This window comes from Aquila chrysaetos, chromosome 24, assembly GCF_900496995.4.
Source record: "Aquila chrysaetos chrysaetos chromosome 24, bAquChr1.4, whole genome shotgun sequence".
In the NCBI taxonomy this organism is placed as follows: Eukaryota; Metazoa; Chordata; class Aves; order Accipitriformes; family Accipitridae; genus Aquila; species Aquila chrysaetos.
Window position 1 is genome coordinate 20,430,433 of NC_044027.1, and position 23,433 is coordinate 20,453,865.

The window sequence follows — 23,433 nt, forward strand, 5'->3', positions numbered from 1 at the left end:
CGGGGGCCGCGGGGGCCCGGCGGGGCCAGGGCACTATTTGACGTCGAGGAGACGGATCACCGCGGCGCAGCGATACGGCGCGCACCAATGGAGTTCAAATGTCAGCAAGTTTGAGGAGGGGTGAGGCGCCGGGGGGTGTGTTCCTCCGCCGCGGCCCCTGCTCTAAACGGCGCGGCTCCTCGGGACGCCGCATGGCACATGGGCTGCGGAGCGCCGGGGAAGCCCCGCCGCCCCGCCCGGCCCCGCCGCGCCGCTCCGCCCGGCCCGGCCCGGCCCCGGGAGGGCCCTCTGCGGAGGGCGTGGGGCTCCGGCGCTGCCGGCGAGCAGGTGACACCGCGGGCTGCCCTGCGCCCTGTGCGCGGCATGTGCGCGCCCGTGTAGCGCGGGCTGCCCCCATGGGCAGCGGCGCCGGCTCTCTCCTCTGCCCCCCGTCTCTGGAAGCCCGGGCAGGAAACGCTCCTCATGTCTCCCAGATAAAAATAAAAGCGACTCCCTCCTCCCGGCCGCAGAGTGTCCCCGAGCTCGGCCAGACGCGGGGCTGAGCCGGCCCCGCCGCCCGGCAGCGCCTCTCCCCCGCCGCCCCGGAGCGCCGGGCCGCGCCGCCGCCCGCCCCATGGATATCGCAACAGGTCCCGAGTCCTTGGAAAGGTGCTTTACGCGGGGCCAGTCGGACTGCTCAAAGATGCTGGACGGTATTAAAATGGAAGACCACCCTCTGCGCTCGGGTCCGGCCACGTTAGGAGTGCTGCTGGGTGAGTTGCCGCTCGCTTCTCGGCTGCGCCGAAAGCGACCCCCGCGCTCCGCTCGGTGCCCGGGGCTGCGCGCCGGCGGGGCCCGGCCGGGCTGCGGCCGCCTCGCCCCGGGGCTGCCGCCGGGCGCGGAGCTTTCTCACCGACGTCCGTGGGGCGAGGGCTCGGCGGCGGCCGTCGAGCTCGGTGTCGCCGAGCTGCGGGGCCGGCCGGGCTGCTCCGCCCGCCGGTTGCCCCCGGGGCCGGGGGGGAGCGGGGCAGGGGCCGGGGCCGGGTCGGGGGAGCGGGGCCGGGGGAGCGGGGCCGGGGCAGGCGCTTCACGCCGCTGTCTGCCGTTCGCAGGGTCGGACTGCCAGCACCAGGCCGTCTGCGAGGGCTGCCAGCGGCCCATCTCGGACCGGTTTCTGATGCGGGTGAACGAGTCCTCCTGGCACGAGGAGTGCCTGCAGTGCGCGGCGTGTCAGCAAGCCCTCACCACCAGCTGCTACTTCCGGGACCGAAAGCTCTACTGCAAGCAGGACTACCAACAGTAAGAGCGCGGCGGGGCCCGGCGCGGTGCCGCCGCCGGCGGGGGAGTCCTGGCGGGGCCGCCCGGCCCGGCCCTCTCCGGCCCGGCCCGGCGGCGCGCTGCGGGCTCGGGGCGCGTTTCTCAGCGGGCCGCCGCCCCGAGCCCGGCGGAGCCGGGAAGCGCCGCGCCGGGGCCCGTGGCGGTGCGCGGGTGGCGGCCCCGGCCAGCGGGGACCCCGGCGCCGGGCGGCGCGGCGGGCTGCAGGCGGGCGGCAGCGGGCGGGACCGGAGAAACTTTGAGCCGCAGCGCCCGTCCTGAGCGGGGAGCTGCTCCCTCCCGCGCCGCCCCCCTGCCCCGCAGCGCTCGGACCCGCCGCGGTCCGGGACCCCCGCGGCGCCGTCGGGGGGGGGGGGGGGGGAGGCGGCGGGGCCCGTTTCGGCCCGGCCCGGCCCGGCCCGCCGCGGCTGTCGCCGCCCGGGCAGCGCCGCGCTCGAAGCCGGCCCGCGGGGCCCTTCTGCCCCGGCTCGCCCCGGCCCGCCGGCGGCCGCGGCCCCGGAGCCGCGCCGGCAGCCGCGGGGAGCAGCCGGCCCCGGGCTGACCTGCCCGCGGAGCGGCCTGCCCGCGGCGGCGCGGCCGGAGCGCCCGAGCCGGGCTCGGAGCGCGGCCGTCGGTGCGGCTGCCGCGGGCCGGCCCGGCGGGAGCGAGGCGGGCGCGGGGCCGCCGCCTGTCCCGCCGAGCCGCCGTCGGGCGCGGAGGGTTTCGCGGGCGGCCGCGGCGATGCCCGCGGGGCCCGGCCGCGGGGACTGGCGCCGGCCGCGCCTCCGCGGCCGGCCGCGGCGGGAGGAGCCCGGCGCTGGCCCCGTCCCTCCCGGGCCGGGCGCTGCCTGCGCTTTATTTTATTTCGGCTTTATCCCCAAATGTCAGGCTTTGTCGGGAGGCGGCCCCCCGCCGCGCCGCGTCCCTGCGCGGAGACAGAGCCCCTGCCCCGCGCCGTGTTTGTCCTCCCCTGCAGAAGCCCACTTCATGCTTGTCACCGAAATTGAGGATCCTTTTTGTGCCGGGAGGGGGGCGAACATGGGCACTTCAATCACTAGGACATAATATGGCTCTGCTAGAAGTCTGGCAACAAACAAAGAACAACAACTATTGGTTTGCATCAACTTTTGTCAGGCATTCAGCAGGCTTCCAGAAAGGCCTGAAGTGGCTTAGTGGCAACAATGTGCATTTCATAGCTACAGCATGAAAATCCATCTCCATGGAAACTGGTAGTAAATGCTAACATGACATGCTGAGTATAAATATTGTTAGGGTTATAACTCTTGTATAAATGGCCCAGATAAATGTCCCCCTGTTTAGGAATTACAACAAAACGTGCTATTTTGTGCTGCAGCCCTCACCAGCACGCTGCCAGAGAGTCTGCCACGGGCCCGGGCGCTTCACGTGAAAATCACCCGGGGCTTGCCTCCACTGGGCCGCTGCGATCCTGCCCTCGCGGGGCCAGGCCTTCAGCGTTATTTGTGTTTTCTCGTACCCCGGTGTAGGGAGCGTATCCGCGGACTTTGTCTTTTACTTCCACACAGAATGGAACACCCCGTGGTAGCTATAGCTGTAGATCAATGAAACTTGTGTCTCTGTAGGTAGTACTACCTTAGCTGTTTTTGTTAGTTAGGAAAGAATTTATAATAGTCTTTAGGCTACCTAAAAAAGCATTATTTGGCAATGTAAATATTTACATTATTTGCGAGCAAATGTACCCTCTAAGTCCCATCTTTAGTTTCTGTAAAATAAAGGATCACGCTTTGCACCTTAAAAAGCAAGATTGTAGACTATTGCTTTGTAAAAACAGAAATACTTTTCGGACTGAAAATAGAAATGTCACCGCTTCAGAACTTTCCGTATTATCAAAGGTGTCCGATTGTATAGGGGGGAAATGGGGTAACCAGGCTGACGAGCAATAAAAAGATATCAACATGTTAGCCTTTGTTGAATCCCAGCACCTAGTGTGACATTACATGGTGACCTGCTGTGTGTGCCCCTAAGGACTGACAGCAGCAGCAGCTCATGGAAAGGGGAGGGGAGACACGGTAAATCAAAATTTGTTTTCTCTGAAATTTTATTAGCCCCAAAGAGCAAACATGTGAAACTACGCTGACATTGTTTGTGTGCTTTCCCTGTCTGCTGCCTTTTGGACTCAGAGAAATACTCTCTTATGATAGATAGCTGAAGGATAAAAATAGCTATTCATACATGCGAGCAGTTCTCATGGGCTGTGCGATGCAGATGATCAGTTTTATCAGTGAGAGTGTGGAGGGAGGAGTGAAGCCATGAGCAAGTTGTGCAAGTCACCTCCAGCGTGCTGGTACAGCCATCATCCTGTGCTGTAACATACAGGGATGTGAAATGCCTATATGCCAAGTAAGCGTGCTTTGGAGTAGTGAGGTGGAACAGTGTCAGTATCGGAGGAAGACCGGTATCAGTAAAATCAGATGCTTTTTGTTATCCCGAGTCCTATTTACAGATCTCTGGGGGGGTGGAGAAAAAAAAAAAAAAAAAGAGGGAGAATAAAGATTACTTAAATATCTTAGTTACTGAAATTTGCTTTAAATAGATTTTTCTGTACATAGTAATGTAATTTAAAGGTCAGATTTCTCCAGAACTCCCAGGACTGTAATCAAGTGCTGTGTGTATATCTTTGGAAAACTGGTGTCTCGTCTTTCTAATGAAAGCAAGCTTCTGATGGGTCAGATATCAGACCTTAAACCTTTCACTGGGTCAGGAATGATTACTGCCCATCCTTGGATGAGGGCATTTCACATTAGGGGGAAGGGTGAAAACATTTTTGCCTTCCCCCCCCCCCCCCCCTTAAATAAAAACGTTGGCTGTTTGAAGCTACCCCTATGCTTGCAATGTTAGAATAAATCCTGGGGGGGATGGATTAGTGGCCCAAGCAGAGTTTGAAGTAGGCAGAGGTGCCTGATAAGTGTAATTTGTCACAAAAATATCATCGGTGCATCAGTGGGACAAGCTATGCGTGTATTTTAGACTCCTTTCATACAAGAGATTCAACAAATTTTTGCAGGAGTACATCCTGATCTTTTGATTTAATGCAAAGTACTTATTTTGCTAAAATTTAAGATTTTGAGGGTCACAGGTACATTTGATTGCAAGGTTTTTAAGGGGAAAAAAAACCCGGAGCAGTACAGTGGCACCAGGGAGGCTCACTCTCGCAAGCCCAAGTCAAACAGATTCACTTTGATTTTAATGAGAGCTTTGCCAAATTGCAAGGTTGTTGCACATTTGGAACCATACACTTGCACTTCTTTTCTCTAAAAGAAGTTTTCTTTTTGACAAACTGAAACCTTCAGAATGAATGTTTATCAAAAATAGGGGGTTTGCGGTAGTTATATTCCGGTTCTTTGCTTAAATGAATTTATTTATTGTACCACTCATAACAGTGCTTCCTGCTATAAAACATTAATAATTATAAATATTACATTTCTTTCCCATTTGTATATTTTCTTTTTTTTTTTTGAATTTTTGTGATTTTCTGGTTTGTTTTTATCTCACTACTCAGTGTTATGTAAAAATTTGCCCTAGTTATTGCTGATAGTAAAGAAAAGATATGCTATGAAAAATAACTGTTTCAGGTTACATATTTCATATGTAAGCAATCCATGAAATTTCTAGAAAGATCCATATTCCTATTCTAGCTTTGGAAATAAAGGCTGTAAAAGAGGTCATTTATTCGAGGGATAGGATAACAAACAATCAGCTGCTATTTCATAATTTTTCACTAATGCATTCTAAGTTTTGCTTAGGGTGGGAAAGAGAAATATTTAGATTTTTGTTAGATTCTTCAAGATATGTCAGACATTGTTTTAGCATCGTTTTTGGGTGCTGTTAAAAAAGACTTAGTGTATATTTCTGGTATGTCTTTATACTATTCTTCATCTTTGAGTCCTTTTTTGTCAGTGACTGGGTTTATTTTTTGTGTACAATCAGCACGGAGCAGCACGTACCTCGCAGGAAGGAAAGAAAATGCTGCGAAGCCTTGTTGCTGTAGGGAAATGTTACCCTCTCCAGATTTTGGAAATTCCTTCACATGAGTATAATACTGAGGCTGATGTTTCCGAGTTCAGTTGCGTTTTCTATTCGAAAAAAGACAAAAGCTTCCTATTAGTAAATGTCTCTTATTTTTGTGAATGTTATTTTTCTTCCAGAGGGAGCGAGCACGCGTGTCTGTCATGAGCGCAGGCTGTGGAATGTAGGCAGGATCCGTGGTACAAGAGGTGACTTGAGCTCCCAGATTCTGCTACATGCAGAATGGGTAATAACTGTTTGCTAACAGGAAGATTTTATTTGTTTTCAGTTTTACTTTTTTTTTTTTTTTTTTTTTTTTTTTTTTTTTTAACTGAGGAGCACCAGACGTGTCATTACACTCATCAGTGCAATCGTTCATCATGAGAACTCGGCAGAGTTGTGTAGACCAGCGGTGTCCCCCTCCGCTTCGTTTGTCTCTCGTGTCAGACTGGCACTGACAGGTCCTTGAGTGTGTGTCGTTAGGGAATAGCATAAAACCTGACTGAATCTTACAGATGAGGAGTAGCCTAAGCACATGCCCAGGACATGGAGTAACGATTAAAGTTATGTCATCCACTAAAAATGCTTTTAAAAGTCATTGAAACACTCTGGCATTTTTGCTGAAAATCCAGCCAGCCCTGCGCTATCGGACACATCAGCCCGATTAAAAAATCTCTGTACAATCAGGCTTTCATAGCACCTCGAAACAATTCCAAAAGCGGGAACGTTGAGGAAATGTAGCTGTTATTTCTGCCGATGACGTCAGCAGAGTAGCCGCGATCGGGCAGAGCCCCCGCAGGTCCCCCCTGTGTCAGCAGGAATTCATCTCTGCAGCACGTAGGGAGGCTGCGGGGCAGATAACGGCATGGGCGCTGGGAAGGCACCGGCCCGGCAGGGCCAGCCATGAGCCTGGAGCTGGTTCGGAGTTAGGCTGAGTAAATACTAGCAGGGATCTGGAATGGAACGTGTTTTAGGAATTTGGGGAGACATTTTGGTTTTCTGCTACAATCATGGTAACCTTATTGGACAAAATAATTGCAACGGTAATACGTAATTTGCACTAATCCATGGTAGAAAATGATAGGGAGGATCTTTTTGCAATGTAGGCAATAGGCAATTAGCTTAATAAGAGGATAATTTATAATTCTTAACTACTAACCTGACAAAAAATAACCAATAAATATGAACTACACTGCAAAAATTTCTTCACTGAAATACATAACGGGAACATTTTGTTTTCTGTTTAGAAATCACGTCTATTATGTTTTGGCCTAAACTTTTGAACTAGTTCAAAGGCATATGTCACACCTTTTCAACTATCGATAATATATCATGATAAAATAGCTGGATTATAATGTGTCTTCTTAGACAAATTATGTTACTAGTGTATTTCAATTGTAAATATATACATATCCCTCTTGCTTGCCTCCGTTGTGAAGCAACCAATAAGGCAGGGTACCTCTTAAAATGCTTACTACTCTGGTGAACTTGAAAGGTGGGCGCATATTTAGCAACAACTAGAGGCTGCTTAATTTAGTCAGCAGGGAAGAAATATTCAGGAGGAAGAGGAGTATGCTTTTCGTAATGCAGCTGTGATTCTGATTTTTCATTCCAGACAAAATTCAAATTTAGACTAAATCTGCCATTTCTTGTTGTGACAGGAATTGATTTCATTTTATTTAATATCTCCTTCTCCTGGAATGAAGAGTACAGCAGATACGGTAAATTACGAGAGGAGAGCTTGAGTTCCCTGCATACTCGGTGTGCAAGTCAGTGGGAGGTTTCAGCACACGAGCAAGCGGCCGGGGCCCTCCCTGGCTGTAACGAAACACACGCTGAAAGCCACCGCGCTGGCTGCCCTGCGCTGGGGAGCGAGGGGGGAGCGTGTTTGGGCACACAGACACACGCGCGTGCACTCCCCACCCTGGCACACGTACGCAGAGAAGCCCTCGGACGCCTGCTGATGTGCTCAGAGGGGTAATCTGGGGGGGGGGGGGAAAGAGAGGGCTTAGTAAAACGCTTCATTTTTCTTGTCATTGCTAGGCTAAGGGCAGGCAAGTACGTTCTCTGGTTTGCACAATACTCCTTGTGCTGTTCAGTTCTTGTGGCAGTTTTGGAAGAATGTGGTGTGTAAATATAACAGCAATATTTCGTGGTAATATTAGAAAGGGATTTTCTACTGCTTGGGCTGGCTTGGACCATGCCGCGAGTTGCATAAAATGCAGATTCACAAAAAGGCTGTGAATTTTAAACGCCAGCGAGACAGAGAAAGACCATTACACTGTCCTCTATAAGGGGTGCACTAGGTCAAACGACATACTTGCAGAAAAAACAGGGATAAATGCTTCTTTTTGCCTACATTTTTTTTTGCCTGCATGATATGTCATGTTATTGCTCAAGTGAGGTAAGAAAGGAAGCACGTAAATAAATAAAACTGCAAAGTGAATTGTACAGTAATCTCCAGTAAAGGTAAACAAACTGGGTATTGCTCTTGGATGGTTTAGTGTGGTAGAAAGGTTTTTTTGGCATGATTTGGGGATGATTGCATTACTCACGAGGCAAAGATTGACTCATAATGAAATGACAGTTTCTTGTTCATTACAAAATATAAAATCTCCACATTTGTTCTGAAACAAAGAATAAGGTTAGTTGTAAGTAACAGTGTGACGTGAACCTTGACAGCTGAGTCTCTAACAGCTAAATAATGAAATTAGAGGAGTTACTTTGGGCTTAGATGGGTGCAATTAGGAACAGAAATTTCCTTTCTTTAAGTCAATTGGAATAGATATATCAAGTGGGCAGGGAATTATTCTCGAATATACACCATGCGGACTATGTAATTGTGGTATGCTATGTCTAAAGCTATGAATTAAAACTGATTTTTGTTTGATAAAAACATATTGGAATTTTTTTTTTTTTTTTAAGAAAGCAGAGGTGTTTTCTGAGTTAAGATACTTTAAAAAATGTAACAGGGAGATAAGATTATTTTGCAACAGTGGGAGCTTTAACAGCATTGGTAACATTTAGGGAAGGAGACACCACTTTTCTCTATTGGTAACTAAGTAAAAAAAAAATGTGAACAACTTTGTATCTAATTTAAAATAAATGTTGAAAGTAAAGCTAGAGTTCTGAGTTCGAGAACAGAGACCGTAAGGGAGAAAAAAAATGACAATACTTGTAAGGTAAAATGAGCTGACTTTCAGTTTTAAACGTGATGCTCTTTGGTGTTTATAACATGCATGCAAATACAGATCTGAATCTTGCATACTTTGTTCAGGCAAATTATTCACTGTTTCTAGATGCCTCTTAAGTCAACATAAAATTGAGGCAGATCTTTGACTTTTTTTTTTTTTTTTTTTTTTTTAAACATACTAACCTTAGGTTTACTTTAAGTTCCTGGACTTGCTTTGGCTAGACTGATATTCCCCAAATGAAATATTGTCTTACTTTTCTTTTACTTTTTGGTATGCCTGCAATTGTTTTGAACATATCTTGACAAACATGTCCAATCGCTATGACTAATGCAGTCACTGAGACTCGAGCCAGCCCCTGGCGTCAGTGGGCACTAAGAAAAGTAAGGGCAAGTTACTGCTGTGAGAGGGATGTGAGGAGTGGACAGGGACTTCTGTTCCCTGGACCTGACCAGGCTGTTCTCAAAACAGCCATTTTGCAAAATAGGCTCTGGTTGTTCCCGAACAAATTACGGACCACAAACCTTTTCTCCTTTTAGATGACCAAGACATAGACAGAATATATGTATTGCCATTGCCCTTTATGGGATGCTAAATATACCTTACAAGTAGAAAGCACCATGTGTGGCATATTATGCAATTTTAATGCAGATTATGTAGAAGCAAAACCCTTAAAATGAAGTTATCTTGTACACAACATTAAGTATCCGCTGTCTCGAGAAGGTAAAACATTCAATCAGTATTGCCAGAGGAACCCAGGATCTGTTACACCAACTTTTCCAGGCTGAGATGGAAATCCAGCAGCCCAGCTAAACCCACCTGCATGCTTCTCATTGCAATGCTCATACAGAACTGGGTATTGTACTCACCTCTCAAAAACTGTTTGCCCGTGGGCAACTGAACAAGTAGACATTTGCAAGATTGTATTACAGTAAAGGAATTGTTAATATGATTAATTCCAGTTTGTTATTTTGTTGTTTTTGAAATTTTACAGTGATCTTCTTTACAGATACAGCAGAACTGCTATGGCACAAATTGATTAAATGCCCTCAATAGCAACATAAACAAGGAATAACATATTTCTTGGGAACTTTATAAGGGTTTATACCCTGATGCTCCTGTAGGAAGCCAGTACATTTACAGAGAATACTTGTCGTGGAGGTCATTTGCTTTGCCTCTGTAACATAATATTTTTTTAATATGCACAAAATTTTCCTTTGCAAATGTTGACGTGAACTTGTGAACATGCAATTCCTATTGACTTCAATGAGAGCCATCCTTGCTCATCAAAGGACAGAATTTGGCTCTTGATTTTACTGCAATCAGTGTATTATTTATAATGTACAAGAGTGCACGTGCACTCTCCCAGTAAGAGCTAATGGAATTTATGTGCACATGCTGAGGACCAAATCCTCCTGGTAGCTGTTAGGAAGTTTACTTTCATGTGTTTGTTCCTTTGAGTAACCTGAATGACCATTCACTGATTACAAAACCAAACACAAACAAAACCAAAAAAAGGATAACAGTCTACATCAGTAATTTTTTTTTTTTTTGCAGTTGTTACATTTATTAGAGGTTATTATTATGATAGGAAGCAAGCAAATTTGAATTTGCAGAAGAAATGACTAATATTGTTTGAAAGCATTTCTAATTACAGCCAGTGGTTACTCGTCGTTCTCTCAGACTGATAGAAACATCATTGCTTCTTACAGTAGTTTCTCCTTACAAATTGAGCACTGGTGCATTCCTTACGTTTCTCATAGAATGTGGACGTGGACGGTGTGACTGGGGATAGCGTTTGTTCTCTGGAGGTGGGGCTCGGCAGCGCGCTGGGCACCACTGCCTGCCACAGCTGGAGCTGGGGTCACTGGGAGCTCCGCGGGACTGGACCCTTGAGCTGCAGCATGATACCTGCCAAAACTCATTAGTGAGAAAGGTTACAGTTCTCATTAACATCCACTCCACAGAACAGTTGTTTTCAACCTGTGGGATCCTATCCTTTGGCATAATCAGCTTGCCTACAGCCAGCATTTTTCTATCACCCAATAGAGCTATTTCTGCAGCTTCCCAACGAAGCAGCTTCTCTGGTTTCTGATTTTTTCTCTTATGTCACAACTTTAATCCAGTTTTGACGGGGGTTGGGGGTGTGTGTGTGTGTGTTCTTGCTGAGGTTTCTTTTGATAATGCCTGTGAAATGAGACAAGTGTTTAATTCTATATCGTACAAGGAGGTTTATTAACAAATCACAATAAAGCACTGTAGGAAATAATGAAACAGACAAAAAAATGCAAACCAAAACACTGAAATGACCGCAGAAGAGGTGAGCTACCTTCGGTTAGGGGGATACTTTGGTGCAGTAAGTTCCAGCTGTACGTGATAGTCTGGTAGCCCCAGCACTATTCATAAATGCTCAGTGTCTTCTGCAGACATCTCTGTGTAGTTGATGATCTGGGCTAAGCCATCTCCAGTGCAGCAGCACCTCAGCTATTTACTTCAGGCAGGGTGCTGTGCCCTTGGTTCTGTGGTTGACCTTGTCCAGGAGCAGGCCAACCCTCCCAGCTCGTGAGCCTCGCCCTGAGCTTGTCAGATAGATGGTTGGGAGCCACAGGAGAGGTGCCAGGTGCTGCAGCAAGTTGTGGGAAGGTGGTGAGCAGCAGGGAGCGAGGGTTGACCTGGCTCCCAGGGTCCCACCACGGCCGCAAAGGCTGGAGCTGGCTGGGCACACAGCCCCATTTCTGCCTCGGCCACTTCTTCCAGCAGCTGGGGTTCTAGGTGACCTGGTCCATCCCCCCTACCAGTCGAGTGACGTGTTCAGGATATTGGAGTTGTGCTGGTGTTGCTCGTGAGCTCACGCGGGTCAAAAGCCACAGGCTGGCTCTTCCTGGCTGTGGTGGGTGAGCGGGAGCTGGGGGGGGGGCCGGTGAGTGGGGGTTCCCTGCATGTGTGGGATGGGGTCACGTGGGTTACCCATTCAGGTGGGTCTGCCTGGGCATCGGGAGGTTGGCATTTCTGACTTGCCAGGCGAGAAAGAGATGATCCTCCCTCCTTCTACCCCCCGCCCCCTGCTATTAATAATTGTGGTTTGCAGGCTGAATATCCTTTCCATGAAGGTTTGTATGTACATGCAGGCTTGAGTCAGTACCTATCTGTTATAATTTGAGAGCTATCTTCAGATTACCGGTGCGCACAGCGGGCTGCAAGTGCTCGTGGATGTTGGCAGCACATTCCTCCTGCAGCAGTCACCAGCACCGGGAACACTCCCTGCGCAGAGGGGCTGACGCTGCCAGTTTGTGGGCCCCAGCGGGGGCCTCAGCCAGCAAATCCCCACTCCCAGGGCTCCTGTGAGTAATGCCATTGAAGCCAATTGCCCCGGCGTGCAGTGGCTTGCAGTGTCATGCAAGGTCAGTTTACTTACCTGACAGCAAGTGTCTAGAGAGGGCTCGGTGGAGGTGCTCGCTGATGTTTCTGGGGATGGGGCTCTTCATAGGCAAAGCCCACCCTAAAGAGAAGTCGCAGTTTAATGTGAGTTGTCTTCGCCATTGGATCTTGGCATGGGCTTCATCTGATGGCAAGAAAAGTTTCGCATGTGGAGCATGACCCTCTGGGTCAGCTCCCACTCACACTAGAGTTGATGAGGAAAGCGTGGTGGGGCCCTATATGAATGTTAGTACCAGCAGCGAGGCTTTAGAAATCCCTTTCCTTCATCAAGCATTCTGACAAAGCCAAGCATGTGCTCCTTGATCTGCTGGTGGCTCTGTGGTCCTCTGCAAGCCACTTGGCTTCTCTGTGCTTGTGACTGCACTGGGGAAATGCAAATACTGTATTTCGAGTGCTTTCCAGTCACCTTCTGGTCATTAATAATTAGAGTCCGGAGTGAGAAAGGAAGAGGGAAGAGAGAGCAAGAAAGGAACAATGAGCAAGACCTACCCCTCTGCAGAGGTCAACGCAAAGCCAGGCTGCCCTGAGTCCCAGTGAACAAGTTTTGCATATTGTGTGCCGCTCTCTTGACATCTTAAGAGAAAACTTTTTTCTGAAGGGATTCCGTTGATACTAATTTTATTACATGTTGGTCTGGTTTTTATTACATGCAATCACACAGACACAGCATCTCTACTTTGTAACAGCGACAGGGGTGACTAAGGAAGGCTCAGTGAAATTTAGGTGACCGAAGCCATACAGAGAAAGCCCCCCAGGCTGTCCTGCCAGTAGAATTTGCATTTGCACCTGGGAGGGGAGAAGTCCAGAGGCTCCAGGATTGCTGTCAGCCCTGCAGGTGAGGGTGCGGACCCTGCGGTGGTGGGCAGCAGGGGACCCAGTACCATCTCGCACTGCTGGGGCTCAGCAGTGGCTGCTGTTGGACGTCCCCAGCGCATGCTGTCATGAGAGGACTGGAGTGACCCTGCGTGCCCCTGTGGAGCTCAGGTTCAACAGCCTGTGCAGCCCGTCCAGCTGACACTGCCCCAGCCCCACGCAGCTCAGCGGCAGCTTTAGGCTCTGCCACTGCCGTAGTGCCCCTTTCCAGCTCTCCCCTTGCGGAAAGGAGAGGGTGGGAGCATGGGTGGCAGCACCCGCTCTGCCGTCACTGCAGGCAGGTGTGTGCATCTGCTGGAGGCTCACGCTGTGCTGCCCGGCGTCAGGCAGATCCTGCCCCATGCCCGCAGGCTCCGGCTTGGCAAGGCTCTGCCCTGCGGTCGGAGGCACGACAAGCGTGGACTCCGGTGCCGTCACCCACCGGTGCCAAGAGCTGGCTGGGAAGTCCTGCTGCCGTGCCGGTGCCTCTGCCTGCCCGGGGCTGGGGGAGGCAGTACCGACAGCCTCAGCTGCCTGGATTTTCATAGCCCGTTTCTCCCTGAGGTCTAGGGAGGAAGAGCTCCCATGTTCTGGGCATCGCTTTGCCCCAGGGGCGATGCTGCTCTTCTAAGGATTCCCTTTCTTGTCAGCCAAACATGCCGAAGCTTTGCAATATCTGGATACTTTCTCACTTTTATTTATTTACACACACATATGAGAAATTGTTTACTTCATTACTTCATTTACCAGCCAAGCTGCAAGGAAGCTGTTCGTGCCTTTTCCCGTGAAAGTTATGAACAGGTGACAGTAACAGTGTTGTAGCCGTGTACTGTTTGTGCTTATGGCAGCATTTGCGTGAGCACTGATGCTTACAGCAGATACTACAATGTCCTCTGTGTGCCTTTTGGTTTGTGTATGTGTAAAAAGAAAAGCAACAGGTTTTTTACAGATGAGACACAGCGATGGGAGTACTTGTAGTACAAAAGACAGGTTATTGTTAAGAGCAATTTATGAAATGTTGCAAAAGTACAAATGGAGTAAAACTATTTGAGGGAATAAATGGCATGTGAAATGTTGCAGCGATACTATCTCTACTTGGTATCATCGGTTTGAACCTGCCAGGCTTGGTGGTTGGAGCTGCAACAAACAAGTGATTCAGCTGATGGGAGCAGAAAGCGTTACAACCGACAGCTACTTTGTTAATGGAGGAGCCGGCAGAATCCCACTGCTGGGGGCATCCCCCGCTGCAGCCGCTGCACCCTGGTTGCTCCTGGCTGTCGCAGCCCTGGCAGGAGCTGCCGTGGGAGAACGTTGCATGGAGGAGGCAGTTTGTATTTCAGTGGCAGCTTTCCATCGTGTCCTGTGCTGGGGGCTGCGGGGGCACTCATGGCCTTTGTGGGGTCCCTGAACTCCTGGGTGGGTGTCCCACGCCAGAGGGAGCAGGCAGTGCTCCGGGGGCACACAGCTCCTGCTAGCTTGGTCCTTAGAGTCGCGCTGCCTCAGCCTCGCTACCCATGCCCGGGCCAGTTCCCCAGCATGGTTTTGTGGGTGTGGAATAAATTAGCCTTGATGGCGCCTGCATTAATTTTATGTGGGAGAATCCCCAGAGATTCCAGGGCAATTACAGGGAGAGCAGCCTTGCCCAGCACAGCGTCCTCCCCATCCAGCCGCTGCTCCCCACGGACGAGATGGGAGGACTCGGCGAAGCAGCGCCGGCACTCCGGTGGTGCCCGCTCCCTGCGGACACCCGCCTGCCCGCAGCGTGCCTCACGGCAGAGGCCAGAGCAGGGCAGTCCATGGTCCCGCAAGCGACCGTGCTCCACAGCTGGCCCAGGGCAATGGGACTGAGCACTGGGCAGTAGCGGAGCTTGCTGTGCTGATCCGTGTCTTACAGAAAGGTTGGAAAACAAGCCCAAGGCAAACAAGCTGTCTTCGTTTCATATATGTCCTATGAATATTGGTTGTCTAGCATAATTGAAGCTTGTTCCATTTGTGGCTTTTTTCTTACTTAAAAATTCAGCTCATATTTTGGCAGGGGTTTGTCTGAGCACAGAGCGGATACATTCAATGACAAGAGCTATAACATTCAATTTGTTGGATGCCACAATTAAACCTCAGCTTTTTCACCCAGCCATCTGAAAGCCAATTGCGAGTTGTCAGTCAAGCAAGAATACATACAAACAAGGGCAGTACATAGCCCCGGATCCTAACAATGTGATTTTCATCGCCTTACCAGTCTTTGGGGAGTCTTCAGCTTCCATCTGGAAGTACCTTCAACCCTTTCCAGCTACGGATCTTGAAATAGCTAGAACAGAGAGAAAACCAAAATTACATGGAGTTTATTGCCATTTCAGAAGGAAAAAAGTGTTTGAAAAACTTTATTCAGGAAGCCAGGGGAAGTTAAGTGGGAGACATTTGCCATTTCATCAGTCTGTTGGTGATAGCCATTCATGTCATAAATGGCTTGTGTCATTTGATGCCAAAAATAACACAATTTTCCTCCCCAAAGGCCTATAGGGTTTTTTTGCAATAAATGTTTATTTGTTAATAATATACTTTAAACAGCCCAGTCTTGACCTCAAGTCTCCAAAAGAATCCATCTTCTCTCTGAAAAATCCTACAAAGTTTGTGTAATTTTTTCTGGGAAGGTGTAATTGATGGCGCAGTGAAGGGTAGTGTGTTTGCTTTAACTACTGCAGCTGCGTGGATTAACTGTTTATAAGGACCTACTGTGCTTTGAATGGCTACTTTCTTAGATTTCAAGCTTTAGTTGACAGCACTTCCTAATGGTTCCTTGGATTTGCTTAAGTTCGATCAGTAAAAATAAATTTCTGCACTTAGCTCACCCATTGTTCTTTCCTCATTGCTGCTTTGTAAGCTTTTAAACATTCATTTGTAGGCATTTGCTTTCATAGATTAGCCTACACCCTGCAATGTTTCAGATGGGGATGACCAGGACAACTCCCTGACAGAGCTGAGTGGGGGGCTGATCTTGTTCCACATCTCGTGTTGATTTCAGGAAAAATGTAAGAGGAATTTGGGTGCATAGCAAATAACCTGTATGCAAATATTTTTGACAGGTTTTCTCAATTTAGTAATCGGAGTCTCTAGAGTCTAACACAGAACTGGCAGGTATGAAATATGTGTGATTAAATATTTGAAAACGTAATAAAGGATTTTGTAAATACACATAATATAGAAACTGTTGTTTTGAGAGAAAATAGTAAGTCAGGTAATTAATTTATAATATGTTGCACTGTTTTGAAATTGCCTTCCCAAAAGCTGGAGTTAGATTTCCACTGGCAAAGCGTTTGTGGAATGCCAGTGACATGTGATCAGCAGGCCAGCAATGTAACAATTGTCTTTTCACTAAATCACCAACTACCACTGATTTAACCAATGTTAAATCACATTTTTCAGCTGCTTTTGTTCTGCCATCAACCACTCTGATCCTTCTTTCTTATGATTTTTCATGCGTACTTTTACTAAAAAAGCAAAGAATTAAGACATTTGTCAGATTTCTTTTGTTAGTCCTTAAATGAAAATGTGGTTTTCTTGAAGAACACTGGAGGACTTATTTTCTTTAAGATCATCTGAGTTATGGGAGAGAATTACACTTTTAATTTCTCAAAGCATTTCAACTTAAAGTGCTAGTTTGTTCTCAGTCAGACAGGCACTTGGATAAAATAAGGAACAGTATGTGTAAAATGAATGGAATTCATTTCTTCTTTAAACATTTCACATTTGCAGAGCTAAATTATTTGGATAATATGCACACTCAGGTGCTTTGTGTAAAACATTTTAGTGGTACTCTGTGGCACTAAATGGCACTAGTCATTTACACAGAATATGTTTGTAGTTTATTAATCGTGACAATTGTATGATGCTTTAAAAATATATATTTTGAGAAGCATAGCTTCTAGCTTGCGCTGTGATCCAGCATTAATAAGGTGGTTAATATTACTCAGTCTCTTCAGTAGCTATTTACAAGGTAAAGTTACACACACAACTAGTTGAAGAACTGGGGGCCTTGGGGTGACTAAACTGCGTGGTGAATGCTCATTTACTTCCCAGAGGCATTTACTGATGCAATCTGGGCCACAGTGACCTGAGCAACTCTCCTCTTCTGTACCTGCAAAGGCTTGGCTAATCTTTGTGTCCATTTTGATTTTTGCAGGACAGGCTTCTTGACCTTCGATTTAGCCTTTGTCGGATTAGTCCTGTTAAAGCAAGATCACATCCAAGCTCTCTTTCCCAAACTGGAAATACTTGGAAAATAGCTGTAAAACTTTGCATGGCTTCCTGCTATTCTGCTGCTTCTGGCACTGCTGAGGAGTTCGAGCCAGACCAAATAGTCCCGCTGCCGCTCGACGGCGACGGTGGCTGATCCCCTCCGGGCCCCCGGCTGCGGGCAGAGCTGCCTGCAGCTGCCCGCGTGGGCAGAGAGCAGCGACTGCCCAGCGGTAACGGCAGCCCGGGCAGCTCATCCTCTCTCTCCTGGCCTTGACGTTTGTGAGTGCCGGACTGCGACACACACACAGAGCAGTGCGGTGCACAGACGTGCACACGCAGGGGACCGCCCGTGCCACACGGCAAACAGGTGTAACACGACAGCGGGAGGCACGCGCAGCGTGCGATGCCGTACCACCTATGTGGATGACAGCTCGCCCTTCGTACTCCATCTCCCAGCTGCAGGCACAACGGCCTCCTTCGGCTGAGAGTGATGGCTGGGGTGTCTTGGGAAGGTTGGGGGACTACGGATGAGGACCTGAGTCCTGTGTTTGCCTGGGGGCTGTGCTCAGTGTGTCTGGGGCAGGTGATATGCGTGTGGGCTGCTCGTGCCGCAGCTGCACAGCCATACGGGTGGCCAGCTGTAGGGTGTCCAGGGACAGTGGCGTCAGAGCCACCTCCTCTGCACCAGGGTTCGGGGTCTTCTGGTCAGACAGAGTATCCTGTCCTTCTCCTCTCCTTTCTCCCCAGAAGAGAGTACTGTGCAGACCTCGTGTGTGCCCTCTCAAGCCTTCCTCTCAGGCATGGGACAGCTTCTGTGCTGCCAGGGCTCCTCCGGACACCCTGGCCTGTGTGACACGGGCTGGATCCTGACCTGCTCCCAGCCGAGCCCAAGGCGTAGCACGGCAGGTGCCGGCCGTCGCGGTGGGCATGCAGATGCTGACGTTCCCAACTCGCCCCTCCGGGCTCTGGTGAAGTTTCTCCTGATTCATTCCTGGCAGTGTGCGGTGATTCATGCTATCAGCATCAGCTGCCTGTTTGTGAAACTGAAAGAAACAACCTGAAATTGGCTAAAACAGTCACATTACTAAGGCTAATTTGGATTCACTCCTGTGAGAGGATATTAAAAGTCTGCCTTTGTTTGTTGCACAGAGACTGAGCTTTAACCATTTTTTAGTCTTTTTGTCAGCTTCTTTGGTAAAGCAACTGACATAACATTTAACTTTATCCTTGTGCATGAGCACTCCTGCTAATTAATTCAGTAACTCTTTTGACCTTCTGTTTCAAAGATCACAACTGGTGCTGTTTCTGCACAGACACTACCATCCTTCAGGATTCTTAGCTGTTAGTTTATTATGAGCATGGCTATAGTGTAGATGGCTCGCATCTTTGTGCCGTTATATTCTTGTAATAGCTAACATTAACAAAGTTAAATAGACAAATGAACAAGAGAAAGAGAAGAAAAGCAAAGGAGCAATTAAATGTAACTTTTCATCATGAAAAGGATTTCACTGGTTTATCTTCTAATAAGATTATGTCACCGACACAAGTACCTAGGAGCCCTTGATTGACAGCCTCCTGTACTTTTATCAGGCAGTGTGACACTAAACCTCAGGGCCTTTTGTCCGATAGAGTGAGCTCACGGAAACTTGCCATCCTAATCCCCTTATTCATGTCAAGCACAGAAAAGAAGTCCTGATCAGATGGCACCTTACAACAGTGTCACCTCCACCCCCTCGTCACTGGATGGACATGGGACATCTCCTGCTTTGTTTGCTGTCTGCGCTTTGCTCTGCCGGAGCAGAGCTGCAGCCTGCTGTATTACACAGCCCCACTCCCAATTCCTGGGAGCTGGGACTGTTGCACGGGTTTCACATATCCTGTCTTGAACTACCCTGCATGATGTGCATTTGCTGTCCTGCTTCCATCCAGGGGAAGCTGTGTATGCGGTGCAGAAAAATCCCAGGGAGATGGTAGGAGGATTCACAGGCTAACTTTTTTTGTTTGGATTTTCTTTCTGTTTCTCTAAAGAAAGTAAGGCCTTTAAAGGAAATATTTCCTTTTGCGTCGTGTAAGACCATGTAGGGAAATGTATCACTAAGCTTCTTCAAACCTTCCATCCAGAAAAAGGAGTAAGTGGAACTAAAAAAACCCATCATTTCAGAAGCATAGGATGAACATGAAGTGCAAAATATTGTTGTTGCTCAGTGGTAATTTTTATTGGGTGTAATACTTCCTAAAGCTCGGAACAGAGTTTTATGTCCTCCTCAAAGTGTGGGTACCTATAGAATTCACTCCTAAGTGTCGTAGAAGTCAGCAATTCATCCCAATCGCTGGTATTATAAGTTTCATAGCTCCAGCCCTTTCTTAGTTGTAGGAATTCCTTTGTGCGTATCCCTGCGGTAACCTATTCCAACTAGTGGTTCCCTGTGGTGCTTTATTTACTTGTCCAACTGTTTGGAAGTCTGTTAGTCTAAAGATCAGATGCTCTGAAACAAATCTTATTACTTTAACCAGCTCTGCAAATTCTTCTTTCTTCATTTTTATTGACTTCTCTTCAGCTAGAACTAATACACATGCAGCAGGTGGGCAAGTATGTCTCTCAAAGTTTAGCCTCTCAGATTTAACATGAGAAACTATAAATCTTTTTGTTTTCCTTGGAAAATGTGGGAAACCACAGGTATTTGAAGAGTTGCCTCCTCCGTGGATTTGTGAAGTTTATACTGCTTGCTGTAATTTTTGAAACAGAAGTCTGGGAAATTTTAAGAATGCTGCATTCTGGGGTATAGACTAATTATTTTTTTCTTGTGTTAAGTATTTTTTCAAGCTGTAATCAAAAGCAAGGGAATGGGAAAATTTTAAGATGTTTTTCCTTTCATCCTGGCACTACTGGTAGAGATACTGAGTAAAACTTCCTTCAGCTAATCTGCGACAAGCTGGTTCAGTCGGCACTACTCACCAGTCCTAGTTTTAGAAGGTGTGTCCAGCTCCTCTGTATTTTTCATCTCTATGCACATTTTTAAAGTAATTTTAGATGTTAAAAGTCAGTGCTAATTAAATGTCTTAAGAAATTATCTTTCAGGAATTCCCCTTTCTCCGCCCTGTCCCCCCACCCAGTCTCCTGGCGACCTCATGCCTCCCCGGTTGGAGCACACATCTCATCTTCGGGAGATGCTTGCATCTCTCGTGGCACTTTCCTCCAGCAGATATCAAAGTCCTTTGCAAAACGACCTGCCCAGGGTTCCTGCAGGCTGGGGCCTGTCCCAGGCGCGCTCATCCCCGGGACACACCATTTCTTCCCATGGCTTCTAAGGACCGGGCTGCACCAGGATTCGGGATGGGAAAGTTCTCATGTCTGGGGTGTGCAGAGCAGTTTGCTGCTGCTTCGCCTGGATTTGTCTTTCCACCTTAAGCACCAGCAGTTGCCATCATACAGTGCAAACAAGGGAACATACACACTGCCTTGTTTTAAAAAAAACAGCAAGAGAAGGAACATACAAGGTAGCGGCTTTCCTTTAGCAGAGCATGTTTGCTTTAAACACACAGCTCTGCTAGAATCTCAGAATCAGTTATCAGGTATCAGTTTGGCAGCAGTCTCTGCAGCAAGGACAGGGCTGGAGGTAGTGAGCTGAAAACAGTGTTAAATACCCAGCTAATCGGTGAGGCTGGTGGAGTCCATAAAACGTCTGTAAACTTTTAAGGTCAGTTAACTAATAGGTGAATTGCAGCAGACAGTGTGATGTCAGGGTGTGCTTGGGGACAAGGTTCAGTAAAACCGTAAACGGCCGTCAAAACATCAGACTTTCAAAGCAAGCCTCCCTGAAATGCAAGAACAGGAGTATTTTAACACATTGGAAATGTTAAAGGCAAACCAAAGCGATGCGATACAAGGCTGCTTGTATTTCAGAAAGGGTGACTTCAGAAAGCAATCTGGGATCCCATTAATCTCATGGGCTTAAACTTTGGGGCTCTTCACCGCTGCAGCTGGTGTGCGCGAGGCAGTAGCTCCGTCAGCCGTGGTGCTGGTGTGGGGTGTCCTGCTGTAACAACGAACAGGTCTGTTTCAGAAGGACGTGGGCAAGGCAGCATGTTCTGCATCTTCCAGAGGGAACCAAACCCTGTCCTTTCAGTGTGCCCTGAAGCTTTACACAGCAGCTCCTCTTGACACGTCCTGCCCTTCTCTGAGCAAGAGGGTCAGTAAACAGGGGAAACAACCATCCGCTCACAGCAAGGCCAGGGTGGTGTTTCTGTGTTAGCAGCACTTGATGCTAAAGCATTCTCATTGAAAGAAAAATAACTTTTGTTTGGACCAAAAAAAAAAAAAAAAAGAAAAAACCTTTGGGGATTGAATTTCAGAGCCTCCCTGCTTTCCTCTCAGCCCCCTCCGAAGGCTGAAATGATTTGTGTGTGAGGGCCTGTGACCCAGGGAGGCATTGAATGGCGGCGAAGGGAAACATTTGGAGTTCAGAGGGACAGTGGGTCTTGATGACCAGCGTAAGACAATGCAGATGTTTCAGATCATGAGGTCTCTGATGATGATGAGAAAATGCCCCCAACAGCCTACAGGCTGGGTTCTTCTCTACAGCCCTTTTTTCTTTTCCTTGGTGTAGTGATGCCACATCTCACAGGATTAAGTTTTTAGGATTTATCATGGAAGAATCTCTGTGCATATTGTATTAGGTAGCTCTGACAAGTAGAGTGGGATTTTAATTTCTCACCGGGGAGTCTATTACAAGCTCTGCCCCATGGGTGTCGGTGGTGGCAGGGGGCACACAAATTGGCAGTGGCAGGGCTGGGCTGTGTGTGCTGCAAGCCCTGGCAGTGGCCCGTGGAGGAGGAGGGCTGTCTGCAGAGAAGCAGAGCCAGAGGAGCAATGGTTTCTGGACGAGAGTCCAACAATAACTGCATGTCCCATTGCCTTGTCTGATATAAACAGAGATTTCCTGGAAGGAGGACAGATTCTGGGACAAGGAAAGAAAAATACTGGCAGAGGGGAGAAGGAGGAGAAATCGTTCAGGATCCTAATTCAGCAGTAGGTCTGACGAGTGCCTGTGACACCGACTGCTTGCCACACCGGCTCTCTCTGCCTGGTGCCTGCCTGTCGATCTCGGCGTTCCTGCACTCAGGAGGAGTGGAGAGAAGCCGTGGGGCAGAACTAAACCCTGCGGATGGGAGCTCTCGAGATCCAGCCCCGGCACGTGGATTTGAACCCATGTTGCAGCCAGGGCAAAGCACCTCTCAGCATCAGAGCCGCCAGGCCAGAGTCATATGAATTTTACACCTCGGCTCTGCTGTGAGAAAGTGTACCAGAATTGTAGATACATAACATATATATGAGCAACAGGAGAACGGCGTAGGCTGCGGAGCCCAAGTTGGGGAAACAACCCCCAATTGTATCTGGTTTAAAACTTAATACATGAGAAACAGCAGATAGCAGTCCTGCTGTGCTTGGGTGCTTGCTGGGGTCTGTGCTGGACAGACACCCTGTCCGTACCCAGGCCCCAGTGCAGGGCTCTGGCCCCCAGGGCCGTGCGGGGCTCCAGGACGGCTCCTGGCCATTGTCCCACGGGGCCGTGGCCTCAGCCCCAGGCGGGAAGCGCAGCGGGAAGATGCCCAGGAGATGGGACAGAGGCACAGAGGTGGGCGCTGGCGCAAGCCCCTCGCTCCCTCACCGGGCAGTCCCCACCGCGACTGGAAGTGGCAGTGGGCACACTTTCCTCGGAGGCACTCCCCAAAGTCATGGAGGAAAGCCCCGTCCCGTGCTGCCGCCGGAGCGGGGTGAGGAGTGGGGCTGGCCGTGGGCTCACTTCACTGGGTCCACTGCAGCCACTGCTGCACCAGCAAGTCCTGAATTACATGTCAGCAGGGAGGAGAGAGGAGACAGATTTTAAAATATTGTTTGCTTAAAAAAAAATATTGTCTGTTGGCTTGAGGGAGTGCAGAGGCCGTGCAAGGTCTTCCCGGCATCTGTCTCTCTGGGAGGAGGACAGCTCCCCACGTCCGCTGCAGGAGGGGGTGAAGAAGGGGCTGCAGCCCAGTCGGCCGGAGCTGCTGCCCTCGGCACGAGGCCCGGGTGCCCGATCCTGCCCAGCCCCTCACCGCGGCTCTGGGCACGGCTGCGGAGCGCTGCGAGCACCAGGGAGAGGCAGCAGTGGCGGGTTTGCATCTTGGCACCTCTGCGAGGGGGACTCTGGCTGGAGCAATTCCCGTGGACGCTGCCAAGATGGAGCCTGGCGGAAGAGTGAGAATTTCCTAACTGTGACAAATGCCTGCCTGAAAAAATGTGTCTTTATTTACCAGCGGTGCGTTCAATTAGCCTGTGTTTTGGAAAAGCTATCTCGTCCCCCTGACAGTCTCCCCTGTGATTTGATCCACCTCTTCTCAG

At 49.1% G+C, this 23,433-nt stretch overlaps 1 protein-coding gene across 1 annotated transcript in view; it reads left to right on the plus strand.

The window, feature by feature from the left end:
• The window catches only part of LMX1B (LIM homeobox transcription factor 1 beta), a 109,121-nt gene continuing 85,688 nt past the window's right edge, over positions 1-23,433 (plus strand). The window contains exons 1-2 of the mRNA XM_030000614.2: positions 1-752; positions 1,092-1,278. Coding sequence (XP_029856474.1) covers positions 614-752; positions 1,092-1,278 — 326 coding nt within the window. The 5' untranslated portion in view covers positions 1-613. The remainder of the gene's footprint in view (positions 753-1,091; positions 1,279-23,433) is intronic.